At 51.6% G+C, this 17,502-nt stretch overlaps 1 protein-coding gene and 1 non-coding gene across 16 annotated transcripts; one reads left to right on the top strand and one right to left on the bottom strand.

Moving 5' to 3' along the window:
• The first annotated feature begins 37 nt into the window (after positions 1 to 37).
• IL17RC (interleukin 17 receptor C) lies at positions 38 to 17,414 on the top strand. 15 transcript variants are annotated; one of them, XM_002813452.5, is made up of 19 exons: positions 38 to 995; positions 1,288 to 1,309; positions 1,498 to 1,650; positions 1,910 to 1,984; positions 2,075 to 2,184; positions 4,077 to 4,188; positions 4,512 to 4,556; positions 7,493 to 7,632; positions 7,844 to 7,903; positions 11,756 to 11,810; positions 11,895 to 12,076; positions 12,170 to 12,220; positions 13,450 to 13,495; positions 13,626 to 13,747; positions 13,997 to 14,056; positions 14,490 to 14,538; positions 16,413 to 16,508; positions 16,625 to 16,663; positions 16,758 to 17,414. In XM_002813452.5, the coding sequence occupies exons 1-19, from the start codon at positions 891 to 893 to the stop codon at positions 17,384 to 17,386; spliced, it is 2,151 nt and encodes a 716-aa protein (XP_002813498.4). In that variant the 5' UTR covers positions 38 to 890; the 3' UTR covers positions 17,387 to 17,414. The 15 variants fall into 15 exon arrangements, with proteins under 15 accessions (XP_002813498.4, XP_002813501.4, XP_024100409.3 ...); XM_002813455.6 differs by having other exon boundaries at positions 38 to 1,208; XM_024244641.3 differs by lacking the exon at positions 4,512 to 4,556.
• On the bottom strand, positions 2,633 to 2,735 carry LOC112132835 (U6 spliceosomal RNA). The gene has a single exon (XR_002914555.2). It is a non-coding gene; the product is annotated as a U6 spliceosomal RNA (small nuclear RNA).
• Positions 17,415 to 17,502: the final 88 nt, after the last annotated feature.

Genomic DNA, 17,502 nt, shown 5'->3' with positions numbered 1-17,502 from the left:
TGTGGCTGGGGAGCCTGCCTGGGGGGTATGTGTCAGTGTGCTGGCCCAAATCCTCTGTGTCCACACTGCATGGCATCCGTCACATTCTTACAAGCAATGCCTCCAAAAGCAAAGGAGGATGGGGCAATCTCCTTGATCCCCCCAGCGATTCTTACAAGAGGAGAGAGGAAAACAGAGGCTTCGCCAGGGTGGTGTGTCCATCATCACACAGCCGGCCCACAGCAACAGCACAGATGGGACCCCTGTCTGCCAGGCTCTGGGTCCTGGGTTCCTTCTATTCCCCATACCGCATTTGAGCCAGGCAGTGGTGAAAAGCCCACTTTCTGGTGCCCTTTGGCGGTGCTTTTAGAGCTCCTGTCCCACAAAGGGTTACCGAGGCCCAAAGAGTATGTGAGGGGACCGAGTGTGCCTAGTAAAGGGAGACCTAGTGGGCCCAGGACTCCAGGGCGGTGTTCTCCTTAGGGCTCCCGGGGTGAGTAAGAGCTCCCTTACTCAGCCATGATGCATTCGCTGTCTTCTACAGGGGCCCCTCCCAGCCAGGTGTCAGCAGAGGGAGAGGAGAGCCAAAGGAGGAGGTGCGGCCACCACCCTAGTCCAAGGCTGCTGGCTCCCAAGCCTGGTGTTGGTGGGAGGGACAGAGAGGGGCGGGAACAGCCGGCTGCCTGCCGGGAGCCAAAACGAAAGCACTCCGTACTGGAAGTAGGAGGAGAGTCGGGACTCCCAGGACAGGGAGTGCACAAACTATCCAGCACAGCCTCCTCCGCCCCCTTTGGAGGCTGAAGAGGGATTCCAGCCTCTGCCACCCACAGACAGGGGCTGACTGGGGTGTCTGCCCCCCTTGGGGGGGCAGCACAGGGCCTCAGGCCTGGGTGCCGCCTGGCACCTAGAAGATGCCTGTGCCCTGGTTCTTGCTGTCCTTGGCACTGGGCCGAAGCCCAGTGGTCCTTTCTCTGGAGAGGCTTGTGGGGCCTCAGGACGCTACCCACTGCTCTCCGGTGAGTCTGGAACCCTGGGGAGACGAGGAAAGGCTCAGAGTTCAGTTTTTGGCTCAGCAAAGCCTTAGCCTGGCTCCTGTCACTGCTGCCACCGCCAGAACTGCCCTGTCTGGTCTGTCTGGTGCTGATGGTAGAAGAGAAGAATGGGGAAGGGGCAAGAGCTGGGTCTGTCTTCCTCTGGGAGGGTCTGGGAATACGGAGCCCCAGAAAAAGGTAGGTGGAGGTCTTAGGCAGAGAACAGTGCCTAGATGGCGGGGGCACAAATTCTGACTCTCCTTTCCTTCCTTTCCAGGGCCTCTCCTGCCACCTCTGGGGTAAGTATCCCTACTTTTAAAAAGAATTTCCCAGGTTGAATGAAGGGAGCAGAGCTGTCCCAGGCCCATGCCCTCCATGCCCACCTCAGCCCAGGACAGCCAAGTTCTTTGGCTCTCTGGGTATATAAGGTGCCACCAAATTCTGGGCTTGGAACAGCTTCAGCTCCCACCCACCCCTCCACACACAGACAGTGACATACTCTGCCTGCCTGGGGACATCATGCCTGCTCCGGGCCCCGTGCTGGCGCCTACACATCTGCAGACAGAGCTGGTGCTGAGGTGCCACAAGGAGACCGACTGTGACCTCTGTGTGCGTGTGGCTGTCCACTTGGCCGTGCATGGTGAGCAAGTCATCCTGTGACAGCGCATGTGCACACGTGAGTGTGTCTGGGGTGGGCATGAGGGCCCGGGGATCTCTCAAGCAGCGCTGGGCATCCTCAGTGTTCTCCTGGAGGACACCGGCAGAAGGACCCCCAGGCCAATGTGGTCTCCCCAGCCCCTGCTTCCCAGCACTGGGCTTTCCAGAAGGAAGCCAACGCCAAAGTCAGCCAGCCCAGAGCAGGGGGCCTCACCCAGGGCCTTGCTCTTGGGTCCTTCTAGGGCACTGGGAAGAGCCTGAAGATGAGGAAAAGTTTGGAGGAGCAGCTGACCCAGGGGTGGAGGAGCCTAGGAATGGTGAGGAGAACCTGGCTGGCCCAACTGCCCCGTGCCAAGGCCTGGCCTGCCGCTCCTGGGCCTGACCAACCCCTGCCCTGTTGCCCACAGCCTCTCTCCAGGCCCAAGTCGTGCTCTCCTTCCAGGCCTACCCTACTGCCCGCTGTGTCCTGCTGGAGGTGCAAGTGCCTGCTGCCCTTGTGCAGTTTGGTCAGTCTGTGGTATGCAAAATAATAATGATAATAATCACCTTCTAAACCTAAAGTCTATAAAACTTTTTCACATGCATTATCTCTTTGAGGATTACAAAAGAATTAAATTTATTGAAACCCTTCAGTACCAGGCATTACAGCCAGTGTTTTACAGGTATCAACTTATTTAATTCTCACAATAGCCACGTGAGGTGGGACTATTCTTTTGATTCTGATCAGCGCTGTGGGCAAGTCCCTTCAGCCTGTTATGCCTCAGCTTTTATGTCTGTAAAATGGGGATGAGAATAGTTGTACTTCATATGCTTGACTGTGAGAAATCACCAAGCAGTTTTCCAGGGTGCTTCTACTATTTTACCCTCCTACCAGCAGCGTACGGGAGTTCTAGTTGCTTCCCATCTTTGCCAATACTTGATGGTGTAATTTTATTTTATTTTTAAATTAAATATATTTGAATTTTAAATATATGGGACCCTCCATGAATTTGCATGTCATCCTCAGGCACGGGCTGTGCTAATCTTTTCTGTATTGTTCCAGTTGTAGTGTATGTGGTGCCAGAACAAGCATAAGTGTTGTAATGGTAATAATTTTACTGCACGTGTAGTGGTTTATCATTGTGGTTTTAATTTGTATCTTCCAATGACTGATGAAGTGGAGCACTTTTTTCACATGCTTATTGGCTATTTGTGTAACTTCCTTGTGAAATATCTCTTAAAGTTGGTTTTTTTTTTTTTTTTTTTTTTGCCACATAAAAAAAGAATAGTTCTGGCTGGGCGCAGTGGTTCACGCCTGTAATCCCAGCACTTTGGGAGGCCGAGGCGGGCAGATCACAATGTCAGGAGATCGAGACCATCCTGGCTAACACTGTGAAACCCCACCTCCACTAAAAAATTACAAAAAATTAGCCAGGCATGGTGGTGGGCGCCTATAGTCCCAGCTACTTGGGAGGCAGAGGCAGGAGAATGGCGTGAACCCGGAAGGCGGAGCTTGCAGTGAGCCGAGATCACGCCACTGCACTCCAGCCTGGGTGACAGAGCGAGACTCCGTCTCAAAAAAAAAAAGAATAGTCCCACCTCACATGACTGTTGTGAGAATTAAATTAAGTTGATACCTATAAAACAGTGGATATAATGCCTGGCACTGAAGAATTTCAATAAATTTAATTCTTTTGTAATCCTTATAACTACCTGATGAACTAGGCATTATTATTATCCTCATTTTCCAGATAGATAAAGTGAGGCTTAGAGAGGGGAGGTCTGTGGGCTGGATGCACTTCTCTGTACTCTTGGACCAAAGGAAGAGTCCTACCATACATACCATGGTATACTTACCATGGTGTAAGTACCATGGTGCAGGGTGTTGGGGCTTCTCCCTGCCTTAGGAGGCCACATGTGCCTGGAAGATCTATTTCCACTGGGGTCAAATCACTAAAACCCTTTGACTTTCCCTCCAACCTCCAGCCCCCAGCCAATATCCTTTTATCTGGAGAATTGTAGACTGGGAGAACATCTGCTTGGTCCATGTCACAAGCAGTTGTAAGGAACACTGAGGCACTGGGTTGAGTGTGAGAACCACTTCTGTGGGGAGGGGTGTGCCATATTGTGTTGGGGTGTCTCATCTCCTTAGCTTTGGCCAGGTGATCTAGCACAGCAGGATGGGGGCAGGGATTTAAATGTCTAGGGCCTTTTCCCGCCCTGGTGACACTCTTACTGAGGACATTTGCTTTAGAATTGAGGCCCCTTGAAAGAAAGGTGAATAGTAGATTTCAGGCTATACAGTATAAATACAGTCATTGGTTGGGGGAGGAGGGCAGTGAGCAGAGTGGTCCCTGCAGATGATCTCACAGCCCTTGGCCTGGATTCTGAGCCCAGCACCACCAGCCTTCCCCACCCCTCTCCTCACAGGGCTCTGTGGTATATGACTGCTTCGAGGCTGCCCTAGGGAGTGAGGTACGAATCTGGTCCTATACTCAGCCCAGGTACGAGAAGGAACTCAACCTCACACAGCAGCTGCCTGGTAAGTGGACCCCCAAGTCCTGGCCCCCTAGCCTCTGTCCCCTCTGGCCATTCCCCCTCCTGCTTTCACCCTCTCTAGCTCCATCCACTCTCTGGCAGGGGTCTGAGCTCCTATCCTTCCCAGAGTCAGTTTTCCTCGGACCTTCTCTCCCTGGGTGACATGGCTTTCCAGCCCCTGGGGAAGGTGCTTTGAGCATTGGATAGATGTGGGTGGTATGTAGGGGATGGGGAGCCATTCCTAATGCCCCCCTGGGAGCCAAATTGCCCCCACTTCTTTCCTTGGCCCTGAGTCCCACTGGAGGCTCTTCTGTGATCTCTCCCCAGACTGCAGGGGGCTGGAAGTCCGGAACAGCATCCCGAGCTGCTGGGGTAGGGCTAGGGCCAGTGGGCTGGGGGTAGGGAGGGGCAAGGTCTGCAGTATAAGAAACCCTTGGAGTCCACTTCAGATATGGGCTGCCACATCTCAGAAGCTCACAGAACACATTCATTCATTCATTCATTTGTTCATAACACATTAATTGCAGTATCTGCTACTCTGTGCTAAGCACTGGAAATAGAAAGATGAATCTTGGGTCAGGCTCAGTAGCTCATGCCTGTAATCCCAGCACTTTGGGAGGCCAAGGTGGAAGGATCGATCGCTTGAGCTCAAAAGTTCGAGACGAGCCTGGGCAATATGGCAAATCCCCATCTCTACCAAAAATACAAAAATTAACAGGGTATGGTGGTGTGCATTTGTAGTCCCAGCTACTCAGGAGGCTGAGGCAGGAGAATCGCTTGAGCCTGGGAGGCAGAGGCTGCAGTAAGCTGAGATTGCACCATTGCACACCAGCCTGGGTGACAGAGCAAGACTCCGTCTCAAAAAAACAAAACAAAACAAAAACAAAAAACTTGAAATAAAAGCTAAGAAAGTCAAGGGTCTGACTTTTTTCCCACGTACTATTTGGATTTTGTTTTGGTTTTGTATTTTTTTTTTTATTGTGTATAACATACATACATAAAAGTATGTAAACGGTACTGATATTCTTTTTTTTTTTTTTTTTTTTTTTTTTTTTTTTGAGACGGCGTCTCGCTCTGTCGCTCAGGCTGGAGTGCAGTGGTGAAATCTCCGTTCACTGCAAGCTCTGCCTCCCAGGTTCACACCATTCTCCTGCCTCAGCCTCACGAGTAGCTGGGACTACAGGTGCCCGCCACCATGCCCGGCTAATTTTTTGTGGGTTTTTTTTGTATTTTTAGTAGAGCCAGGGTTTCACCATGTTAGCCAGGATGGTCTTGATCTCCTGACCTTGTGATCTGCCTGCCTTGGCCTCCCAAAGTGCTGGGATTACAGGCATGACCCACCGCACCCAGCCAAAGGGTACTGATTTTCATGTCTAGTTCTTTTGTTTTTTTTTTTTTTTTTTTGGTAGAGTCTTGCTCTGTTGCCCAGGCTGGACTGCAGTGGTGCAATCTCAGCTCACTGCAACCTCTGCCTTCTGGGTTTAAGCGATTCTGCTGCCTCAGCCTCCCAAGTAGCTGGGATTACAGACGTGCACCACCACGCACAGCTAATTTTTGTATTTTTAGTAGAGATGGGGTTTCACCATGTTGGCCAGGCTGGTCTTGAACTCCTGACCTCGTGATCCATCCACCTCAGCCTCCCAAAGTGCTGGGATTACAGGCGTGAGCCACCGCGTCTGGCCAATTTGTTTTTATGTATGTATACACTTGCATAACTAGCACCCAGATCAATACATAAATACTGTGAATACATCACATACTGTGATGTTTTCTGAACTACTAAATTTTTTCAACTTCATTTTCTTTTTGGCTTCTTAAAATTAAAGTTGGCCTGCCTCTTTGGCAACTCATTAAAGACTATTCAACACCAGAGTTTTGAAAACACAGATGTATGTATCATGGATTTCATTTCTTCCTTCATTAATAGACATTGATTCATTTATTAAACAGATACTGATTAATTTCTGTGTACCAGGCAAATCCCTGGACACTGGAAATATTAATAAATCAATAAATCAAGATGAAAAAAACCCCGACCCCATGGAGCTGGTGTCAGGATCAGGGTGGGGGTGAGGAAGGACACAACAAACACATGGAGATGTGAAGAATGCAGTAAGTTACACAGTCATTAGCACTAAGGAGAACATTTGTGGAAGGGCTGGGGAAGGTTGGGAGTTGCAGAGGTCAGGGATGGTCTCATTCTGGTGAGCAGAGACCTGAAAGAGGTGAGGGAGGAGCCATATAGCTGAGGGAAGAGAGAATAGCCAGCAAAAAGGGCCTGGGGTGGGAGTATGTCAGGGGTGTTTTAGAAATAGTAAGGAGAGGGCCAGGCGCGGTAGTTCGCGCCTGTAATCCCAGCACTTTGGGAGGCCGAGGCTGGCGGATCACGAGGTCAGGAGATCCAGACCATCCTGGCTAACACGGTGAAACCCCGTCTCTACAAAAAATACGAAAAAATTAGCGGGGCATGGTGGCGGGCGCCTGTAGTCCCAGCTACTCGGGAGCCTGAGGCAGGAGAATGGCGTGAACCCAGGAGGCAGAGCTTGCAGTGAGCCAAGATCGCGCCACTGCACTCCAGCCTGGGCGACAGAGCCAGACTCTATCTCAAAAAAAAAAAAAAAAAAGAGAAACAGTAAGGAGGTCCTTAATAATTCTGCAGCAGAGTTATTAAGGACACAAGTGCCATAGGCTGTGCGTGGTGGCTCACGTCTGCAATCCCAGCACTCTGGGAAGCTGAGGCAGGAGGGTTGCTTGAGGTTAGGAGTTCAAGACCGGCCTGGCCAACATGAGCGAAACCCCATCTCTACTAAAAATACAAAAATTAGCCGGGCGTGGTGACACACACCTGTAATCCCAGCTACTCGGGTGGCTGAGGCAAGAGAATCACCTGAACCCAGGAGGTGGAGGTTGCAGTGAGCTATCGTGCCAATGCACTCCAGCCTGGGCAACAGAGTGAGACTCCCTCTCAAAAAAAAAAAAAAAAAAAAAAGGACACAAGTGTTAAGAGGTAATGTCAGAAAGGTCACAGTTCTGAGCAAAGGAAAATGACTCATTTTAAAGAGGTTACAAGATCTTTCTGCAGAGGGAGAAGCAGGGAGAATAGCTGTCCTCAGACCACACACTAGGGCCTCCATGGGCTTGGCTCTGGGCAGCTGCTAGGAGCAAAGTCTGGTCTGAAATGAGGACACACGCTCTGCCCTCCGAGAGCCTCCCAGTCTAGGGGGTTTGAAGGAAACTCCAAAGGGTCAGTGGGGGATGCAGAAGAGGTGAGGAAGTCTAAGCTGCGCTCTCTTTGCCTCTCCTACCAGCCCTGCCCTGGCTCAACGTGTCAGCAGATGGTGACAACGTGCATCTTGTTCTGAATGTCTCTGAGGAGCAGCACTTCGGCCTCTCCCTGTACTGGAATCAGGTCCAGGGCCCCCCAAAACCCCGGTGGCACAAAAACCTGGTGAGGCCTCCCCCTTCCCAAGTCCATTCCCACTGTAGGCCGATGCCTGTGCAAAGGACGCAGTGCCTTATCAAAGAAGACCCTTGAAGAGGACTCACCCCAAGCAAGGGAACACTGGTGGGGGAACTTCTGCCTTCCTGGTTTCCTTGACTTTGGCCTCCTTCTCTTCCTCCTTATCTTCTCCAACCTCCTTCCTTTATTTGTTCCACAGACTGGACCGCAGATCATTACCTTGAACCACACAGACCTGGTTCCCTGCCTCTGTATTCAGGTAGGAGCAGAGTCCAGCTGGGTGCCAGAAGAGGAGTGGGAAGATGATAATGGGGGTGATCCCTGCCTTCCTGGTCTCACCATTCTTCAAACCCTTCATTGAGGTGGAGACTGTGGCTCCCTGGGGTGGCTGGCCCTCCCTTGACCCTTGCTGTCCTATGCCTTCTATTACATTCCCTGAATGCTCTCCCTGATCCTCCACAGAACTCCTGCTTACACTTCATGGCCCCATTCAAATGTCACCTTCTCCTTGAAGCCTTTCCCTACTCCTCCAGTTCTGTCTTTGTGTTCCCCTGGCAGGCACAGCATGTGCTACAAGCTTGGACTGGTTTGAATCTTGGCTCTTGCCATTTGCTAGCTGTGTAACCTTGGGCAAGTCACTTCACCTCTGTGAGCCTGTTTCTCATCTGCAAAATGGGAATAATAATAGTAACAGCCTCATGGGGCTGTTATAAGAATGTGTGCCACATCCAGGCTTAAATATGCTGGCTCTTTCCTCTTCCTCTGTACATTTATTTATTTTTTTAGATAAGGTCTCACTCTGTTGCCCAGGCTGGAGTGCAGTGACACAATCATGGCACACTGCAGCCTCAGCCCCCTGGGCTCAAGTGATCCTCCTGCCTCAGCCTCCCAAGTAGCTGGAACTACTGGTGAGCACCACCATACTCAGCCAGTTTTTTTTGTTTGTTTTGTGTAGAGACGGGGTCTTGCTATGTTACCCAGGCTGTTCTGAATTCCTGGGCTTATGCTATCCTCCCACCTCAGCCTCCCACCACTGTGGCTGGCCCTGATTGCACTGTTTTTTTTTTTGTTTTTTTTTTTTTAGACAGAGTCTTTCTCTGTTGCCCAGGCTGGAGCACCGTGGCGCGATCTTGGCTCACTGCAAGCTGCTTCTCCCGGGTTCACACCATTCTCCTGCCTCAGCCTCCTGAGTAGCTGGGACTACAGGTGCCTGCGACCACGCCCGGCTAATTTTTTTGTATTTTCAGTAGAGACAGCGTTTCACCATGTTAGCCAGGATGGTCTTGATCTCCTGACCTCGTGATCCACCCGCCTCAGTCTCCCAAAGTGCTGGGATTACAGGCATGAGCCACTGTGCCCGGCCGCTGATTGCACATTTAATTGGTCATCAGGTCTCATCCATCTTACCTCTGACATTAAAGTCTCTCATTCTCTTTCCCCCTCCTCTCCATCTCAGTCCAGCTTAGGGCTCTATCATCTCTTTTCTAGACTGTTTCAATACCTCCAAGCTCCCCTCCCTTCCCATCACTTTCCTGGCATTCTGGGCCCATATTCTGCCCCCAACGGTGCCTTTTCACTCTATTTTCCCCATGATTCCCCTTCATGAGAACATTGTTACATCCAGTGGAGCTACTTACCAGGATACACCTAGCTCCCTGCCTTTTCTCAGGTGGTTCCCATTACCTCAAATGCCCTCACTTCTTTCCCAAAGCTTTTCCCCAACCACCCGGCCTCTCCTAGCTCCAAATCCCCCTTGCACTTTTATCTTTCCTTGTCCATTTATCACTTCAATTCTTTTATTTTCTTAGTTAAATTGTTTTTTTTTTTTAGAGACAGTATTTTGCTCTGTCACCCATGGTAGAGTGCAGTGGCATGAACACGGCTCATTGCAGCCTCAACCTCCCAGGCTCAAGGGATCCTCCTGCCTCAGCCTCTGAGCAGCTGGGACTGCAGGCATGTGCCACCATGCCTGGCTAATTGTTTCCTTTTTTTTTTTTTTTTTAATGGAGTTTCACTCTTTTGCCCAGGATGGAGTGCAGTGGCATGATCTCGGCTCACTGCAACCTCCGCCTCCCAGGTTCAAGCCATTCTCCTCCCTCAGCCTCCCAGGTAGCTGAGATTACAGGCACACGCCACCATGCCCGGCTAATTTTTGTATTTTTAGTAGAGACGGGGTTTCACCATGTTGGTCAGGCTGGTCCCAAATTCCTGACCTCGTGATCCACCTGCCTCGGCCTCCCAAAGTGCTGGGATTACAGGCGTGAGCCACTGTGCCCAGCCTGTTTTCATTTTTTAATGTTTTGTGGCGATGGGTCACCATACCCAGCTCAATCACTTCCTTTCTTATTTGGGCATCTAATTTCTTCTTGTACACAATAGATGCTCAATAAATATTATGAAATGAGTGAGTGCTTTACTGATTTATATAAATATTGTATCCTTACTACAAGTGTGAGTTTGTGATTTCCTTGAAGGCAAGCAAATCATATCTAATTCAAATGTAATAGCTTTGCAAGAGTCTTGCACAGTGCCTGGCACATAGCGCCTACTTGTTTTTTTGTTTTTTGTTTTTTTGGTTTTTTTGAGACGGAGTCTCGCTCTATTGGCAGGCTGGAGTACAGTGGCGTGATCTCGGCTCACTGCAATCTCTGCCTCCCGGATTCAAGCAATTCTTCTGCCTCAGCCTCCCAAGTAGCTGGGACTACAGGTGCGTACCACCATGCCCAGCTAATTTTTGTATTTTCAGTAGAGATGGGGTTTCAGCATGTTGGCCAGGATGGTCTCGATCTCTTGACCTCGTGATCCGCCCACCTCGGCCTCCCAAAGTGCTGGGATTACAGGGGTGAGCCACCGTGCCCAGCCTTGTTTTGTTTTTAAACAAGGTAACAGTATGAGGGTCCTCACTGTTGAATGAGTGAATAAATCTTACTGCCTAACACAGCCATAGGACACAGCAGATGTTCATGAGATGTATGCTGTGATTTAAATGTCTTCATTGCCAAACAGTGCCTGCCACATAGTCGGTGTTCCTAACTAAAGGCTTGATGGATAAATTAATATATTACCTCTAGTGCTTAGCACAGAGCTATGCACATAATAGGCACTCTTAAAATGTCTGTTGAAAGAATAAATGAATGTGTCCTTAGAACTTAGCACATTTCCCCAACACATAGCAGGTGCTCACAAAGTGATTGTGGAATGAATTAAAATTAATTATCCACCAGGCATGGTGGCTCACACCTGTAATCCCAGCACTTTGGGAGGCCAAGGTGGGTGGATCACGAGGTCAGGAGTTTGAGACCAGCCTGGCCAACATAGTGAAACCCAGTCTCTACTAAAAGTACAAAAATTAGCCAGGCGTGGTGACGCACGCCTGTAGTCCCTGCTACTCAGGAAGCTGAGGCAGGAGAATCACTTGAACCCAGGAGGCGGAGGTTGTGGTGAGCTGAGATCACACCACTGCACTCCAGCCTGGGCAACAGAGTGAGACTCCATCTCAAAAAATTTAAAAAAAATAAAAATTTAATTATCCAAGGTCCCTTGTGCTTGCCATACTGCTAAGACACAATGGTAGGCACTCATTAAATGTCTGTTGAATGGGCCAGGCGCGGTGGCTCACGCTTGTAATCCCAACGCTTTGGGAGGCCGAGACGGGTGGATCACTTGAGGTCAGGAGTTTGAGACCAGCCTGATCAATGTGGTGAAACCCCATCTCTACTAAAAATACAAAAATTAACCAGTTAGCCGGGCGTTGTGGCATGTGCCTGTGATCCCAGCTCCTCAGGAGACTGAGATGGGAGAATTGCTTGAACCTGGGAGATGGAGGTTGTAGTGAGCCAAGATTGTACCACTGCACTCCAGCCTAGGCGACAGAGCGAGACTCTATCTCAAAAAAAAAAAAAAAAAGTTTGTTAATGAAGATGTTGCCAGGACCCAGCATTATGTTTGCTGGAAGAATAGATGTGAGCACCTCCAGGTTTTGTAAAAGGCAGGAAGACCCAGCAAGTGTTTGTGAAATACCTGCTGAATGAGTGTGCATCCCCACTGTCTAGCAGAGGGCCAGGCACATGCTCATGGAAGGGACCTGAGCAGACCCCCATTTCCTTTCCAGGTGTGGCCTCTGGAACCTGACTCCGTTAGGACGAACATCTGCCCCTTCAGGGAGGGTGAGCTGACCGGCCTGGGGCTGGGGTTGGGGCGTTGCGAGCAATGGGTGCCTGGCGTGCGGTGACTGTGCCCTTTCCTTGCAGACCCCCGCGCACACCGGAACCTCTGGCGAGCCGCCCGCCTGCGACTGCTGACCCTGCAGAGCTGGCTGCTGGACGCACCGTGCTCGCTGCCCGCAGAAGCGGCACTGTGCTGGCGGGCTCCGGGTGGGGACCCCTGCCAGCCACTGGTCCCACCGCTTTCCTGGGAGAATGTCACTGTGGATGTAAGTGAAGCAGAGGGCACCTCCCGTGGTGAGGGGAGAGTGGGGAACTGGGGGTCCCCTTTTGTGATCCCACCCATTCCTCTCTTTCCACAGAAGGTTCTCGAGTTCCCATTGCTGAAAGGCCACCCTAACCTCTGTGTTCAGGTCAGAAAGGGGTGCACAGTGCTGGGCTGGAGGCTGGATCTGGGCAGACCACCCAGCCAAGGGGGTCTTAGTTCTTGGGCCGCTAAAGCATAGTGGTTGCCAGCTTCCTCTTTGGGAGTTCCACTGTTTACTTTAGCAGTGCGTGAGACCCTGGGCAACTCACTTCACCTCTCTGAACGTCAGTTTCCTCATCTGTTTAATGCAGATGAGACAGTAACTACCTCATGGAGTGGTTGTGACGATGAAATAAGAGAAGTGCTTCCCCCTTAGGAATCAGTACAGACTAAATGCTCAATAAATGTAGCCACTTTTATTATTGCTATCCTTATTCTATTTCCATATCTGTAGAATGGGTTGCTCTACAGTTTCAAAGGGTGATTATAAGAATATTCACTCATTCGGCTGGGTGCGGTGGCTCACGCCTGTAATCCCAGCACTTTGGGAGGCCAAGGCGGGCAGATCACGAGGTCAGGACATCAAGACCATCCTGGCTAACACAGTGAAACTCCGTCTCTACTAAAAATACAAAAAATTAGCCGGGCGTGGTGGCGGGCATCTGTAGTCCCAGCTACTAGGAAGGCTGAGGCAGGAGAATGGCGTGAACCTGGGAGGCGGAGCTTGCAGTTAGCTGAGATGGCGCCACTGCACTCCAGCCTGGGCGACAGCGTGAGACTAGGTGACAAGAGTGAAACTCCGTCTCAAAAAAAAAAAAAAAAAAAAAAAATTCACTCATTCAAGATTTTTTGAGCAGCACGAGTCACTGTTTTAGGCACTTGTGATAGACCCTAACATCTCTACCCTCATAGAACTTATATTGTAATGGAGAAAGGCAGCCAACAGACATTGTAAATAAATCATATAATATCTTAAAATTGCATACAAATACCATGGGAAAGGGATAAGGTGGGACTGGGGTTGCAGTTTTTAGCAGGGTGGTCATGTGAGAAGGGAATCTCTTTGAGAAGGTTAGATGAGAGGGGCACCATGCTCCGTAAGACATAAAAACAGCTTTAGGGTCAGAAGACGCTTTATACAGATGACCTCACAAGGCTGGGGCAGAGAAAGATGTAGTGACTCCTAATCACCCAGCCTTGAATCCACATCTGCCTAAGGTCAGATTGAGTGCAGATTCCCAACCAAACAGGCCTTCTGTTGCCTGCCCTGTTCTGGTCTTTCTGCCTTTGGCTTTTGCTTTTCTTAGTGGCCCTAACCATGGTCTCTTCCGGCAGGTGAACAGCTGGGAGAAGCTGCAGCTGCAGGAGTGCTTGTGGGCTGGTGAGTTGGGCCTGGGGGAAGCTGGGGCAGGGCCACCTCCTAGGGGTGAAGGTCAGGGCATGGGAGGCAGGCAAGCGGCCAATCCCAGCAAGGATGGGTCTTGGTCAGAGTGGCCTCTCACCCCTTCCAGACTCCCTGGGGCCTCTCAAAGACGATGTGCTACTGTTGGAGACACGAGGCCCCCAGGACAACAGATCCCTTTGTGCCTTGGAACCCAGTGGCTGTACTTCACTACCCAGCAAAGCCTCCACGGTCAGGACTGGGCAACCCTCCTCCACAGATCTCTCCAAATGCATCTCACACCTGGCCTCAAATTTTCATTCCATCCACCCTGTGCCAGTCTCTGGGAACATGGGGGTGACTCAGACCAGGGCCATATTCAGCAGCATCACCAAAGTCTCCCAGTCCCCTCTACCCCATTTTACCCAGCTGTAGCCTGGTAGGTGCTGCACTAAGGGTGCTACCTCCAGGTAACAGTGCCCCCATCCTTTGGCTTGGCAGAGGGCAGCTCGCCTTGGAGAGTACTTACTACAAGACCTGCAGTCAGGCCAGTGTCTGCAGGTGAGCTGGTGGCAGAAGGGCCCCACCTCAATGCCTAGGGGCAACAGCCCTAAAACTAGCACTCACCTACTATCTATTTAGGCTTATTTTATGTTCAGCCCTGGGAAAGTTAAGAGTAGAAGCATAGTTCCTATCCCCAAGGAGCACACTGTTGGCTAGACACCCATAAACAGATAACCATCTACAGGTGCTAAGTTTTGGGTTCCAGGAGAGCTTCCGGGAAGAATTTCTTCCTATAAGCCAGATTTGGTATGGAAGAAGTCATACCCTAGTCAGTGGGCACAGCACAAACAAAGGCAGACCAGCTGCAGGAACCTTAGCCAGGAGATATGCATAGTTGATGCTGGGAATTTGGAGATCAGGCCACCAGAGCGTGGTGAATATTGGAACACCTGGCTGGTGCCCTGGATTTGGTTCTGTTTGTATCTTACAGCTATGGGATGATGACTTGGGAGCGCTATGGGCCTGCCCCATGGACAAATGTGAGTATTGTAAGAACTGCCTTTCCTTTCTGTACCGGGAGTGGGGATCTTGACAGGGACCACTCTTGGACACGGCACATGCAATGGCCTTGTCCTTCCCTGAGATCAGATAAACAGAGGGTCATTCCTTCATTCACTCAAAAAATGATGAGAGCTTGCAGGGATCCCAGGAACACTAAAAAGATAAATCCCTGCCCCCCCACCCCTCAGGAACACCAAGAAGATAAATCCCTGCCCCCCTACCCCTAGAAGACTAGCAAGACATGAGCCAGTCACTTACATTTAAAGTGTGAGGTACTGAAGCACCACCAAGTGTTCAGTGCTGTAAATGCATACAATGTGGACCTGACCTGGGTGGAGTGAGGGGCTCAGGGGGAAGGTTCCAGCAAAACTCTGAAGACTGAGCTAGGGGAAGGGGGTAGAGATAGAGGGTCTTGGACGGGCAGGTTTCTGTCATGAGATAAAGATGCAGGAGCCATGTAGGGGATTTGGATCTTATGTTGAGAGCAGCAGGAGCTATGATCAAATTTATATATACAAAATACTTATAATTTATTTTTGAGGCAGAGTCTCACTCTGTCGCCCAGGCTGGAGTGCAATGGCGCGATCTCGGCTAACTGCAACCTCTGCCTCCCGGGTTCAAGCAATTCTCTACCTCAGCCTCCCAGGTAGCTGGGATTAATAGGCGCCTGCCACCATGCCCGGCTAATTTTTGTATTTTTAGTAGAGATGGGGTTTCACCATCTTGGCCAGGCTGGTCTTGAACTCCTGACCTCGTGATCCGCCCACCTCGGCCTCCCAAAGTGCTGGGATTATAGTCGTGAGCCACCGCACCTGGCCCAAATTTATATTTTTAAAAGATTTCTGAGGCTGTCATGAATCAATTCAAGGCAAATCGATTGGAGGCAAAAAAAGACAGGGCAAGGGCACCAGGTAGTTGCAGACACCCAGGACAGCAAGATCAAGGGCCCAGCAACCCTAGCTTAGGGGAGAAAAATATGAGCTGACATTTTAGCACTTAAGATGCTCGGCATTGTGTTAAGTGCTTTATATGTATTAATATATTTAGTCCTCACACCAACCCTATGACGTAGGTACAACTTTACAGAGGAGAAAACTGAGGCAGAGGGTGACATTACTTATTCAAAGACCCCTAAACAGATGGAGCTATATTCCTCCACTGGCTCTGACACTGTGCTGTGGACTCTGGGCAAATCATTTCTTCGTGTTTTTTTTTTTTTTTGAGAGGAGTCTCACCCTGTCGCCCAGGCTGGAGTGCAATGGCGCGATCTCGGCTCACTGCAACCTCCGCCTCCCGAGTTCAAGCGATTCTCTTGCCTCAGCCTCCCGAGTAGCTGGGATTACAGGCGTGTGCCACCACGCCCGGCTAATTTTTTGTATCTTTAGTAGAGATGGGATTTCACAATGTTGGCCAGGCTGGTCTTGAACTCCTGACCTCGTGATCCGCCCGCCTCGGCCGGCCATCAATTCATTTTTTTCTTTTCTTTTTTTTTTGAGACGGAGTCTCACCCGGTCACCCAGGCTGGAGTGCAGTGGCGCGATCTCGGCTCACTGCAACCTCCGCCTCCCGGGTTCACGCCATTCTCCTGCCTCAGGCTCCCGAGTAGCTGGGACTACAGGCGCCAGCCACCACGCCCGGCTAATTTTTTGTATTTTTAGTAGAGATAGGGTTTCACCGTGTTAGCCAGGATGGTCTTGATGTCCTGACCTCGTGATCTGCCCGCCTCGGCCTCCCGAAGTGCTGGGATTACAGGCATGAGCCACCTCACCCGGCCCAATTCACTTCTCTTAAGTCTCAGTTTTTCTCCTCTGTGGAGGGTAAGTTTCTAACTCTTCTTCTCTGGGTCTCCCAGACATCCACAAGCGCTGGGCCCTCGTGTGGCTGGCCTGCCTACTCTTTGCCGCTGCGCTTTCCCTCATCCTCCTTCTCAAAAAGGATCATGCGAAAGGTGAGCGCTTCCCGGCTCCCCATTCCCCAGGGGCAGGACCAGAGTGGCTGTGGGAGTTCTCCGAGGGAAGGCGGCGGCCGAGCTCACTGGCTGCCTCCGCCCCTCTCCCCTAACAGAGTGGCTGAGGCTCTTGAAACAGGACGTCCGGTCGGGGGGTGAGTGGGAGCAAGCGCTGGGCGGAGGGCCGCCCCCGGGGGGCCAGGCCTGTGCCAGCTCACCTCTTCCCTCCCCATGTGTTTTCTCCGGCAGCGGCCGCCAGAAGCCGCGCGGCTCTGCTCCTCTACTCAGCCGATGACTCGGGCTTCGAGCGCCTGGTTGGCGCCCTGGCGTCGGCGCTGTGCCAGCTGCCGCTGCGCGTAGCCGTAGACCTGTGGAGCCGTCGTGAACTGAGCGCGCAGGGGCCCGTGGCTTGGTTCCACGCGCAGCGGCGCCAGACCCTGCAGGAGGGCGGCGTGGTGGTCTTGCTCTTCTCGCCTGGTGCGGTGGCGCTGTGCAGCGAGTGGCTACAGGACGGGGTGTCCGCGCCCGGGGCGCACGGCCCGCACGACGCCTTCCGCGCCTCGCTCAGCTGCGTGCTGCCCGACTTCTTGCAGGGCCGTGCGCCCGGCAGCTACGTGGGGGCCTGCTTCGACAGGCTGCTCCACCCGGACGCCGTACCCGCCCTTTTCCGCACCGTGCCCGTCTTCACACTGCCCTCCCAACTGCCGGACTTCCTGGGGGCCCTGCAGCAGCCCCGCGCCGCGCGTTCCGGGCGGCTCCAAGAGAGGGCGGAGCAAGTGTCCCGGGCCCTTCAGCCAGCCCTGGATAGCTACTTCCATCCCCCGGGGACTCCCGCGCCGGGACGTGGGGTGGGACCTGGGGCGAGGGACGGGACTTAAATAAAGGCAGACGCTGTTTTTCTACCCATGTGGCCCACACGCGTCTCCGTTTCAGTGGCGGGGCTGGCAAACGTCGTTCCCTAGCCCCGCGGCCCTTTAAAGCCCGGACAGGTGCA

This window comes from Pongo abelii, chromosome 2 (assembly GCF_028885655.2).
Source record: "Pongo abelii isolate AG06213 chromosome 2, NHGRI_mPonAbe1-v2.0_pri, whole genome shotgun sequence".
NCBI classification, from domain to species: Eukaryota; Metazoa; Chordata; class Mammalia; order Primates; family Hominidae; genus Pongo; species Pongo abelii.
This window is presented reverse-complemented; position numbering and strand designations above follow the sequence as displayed.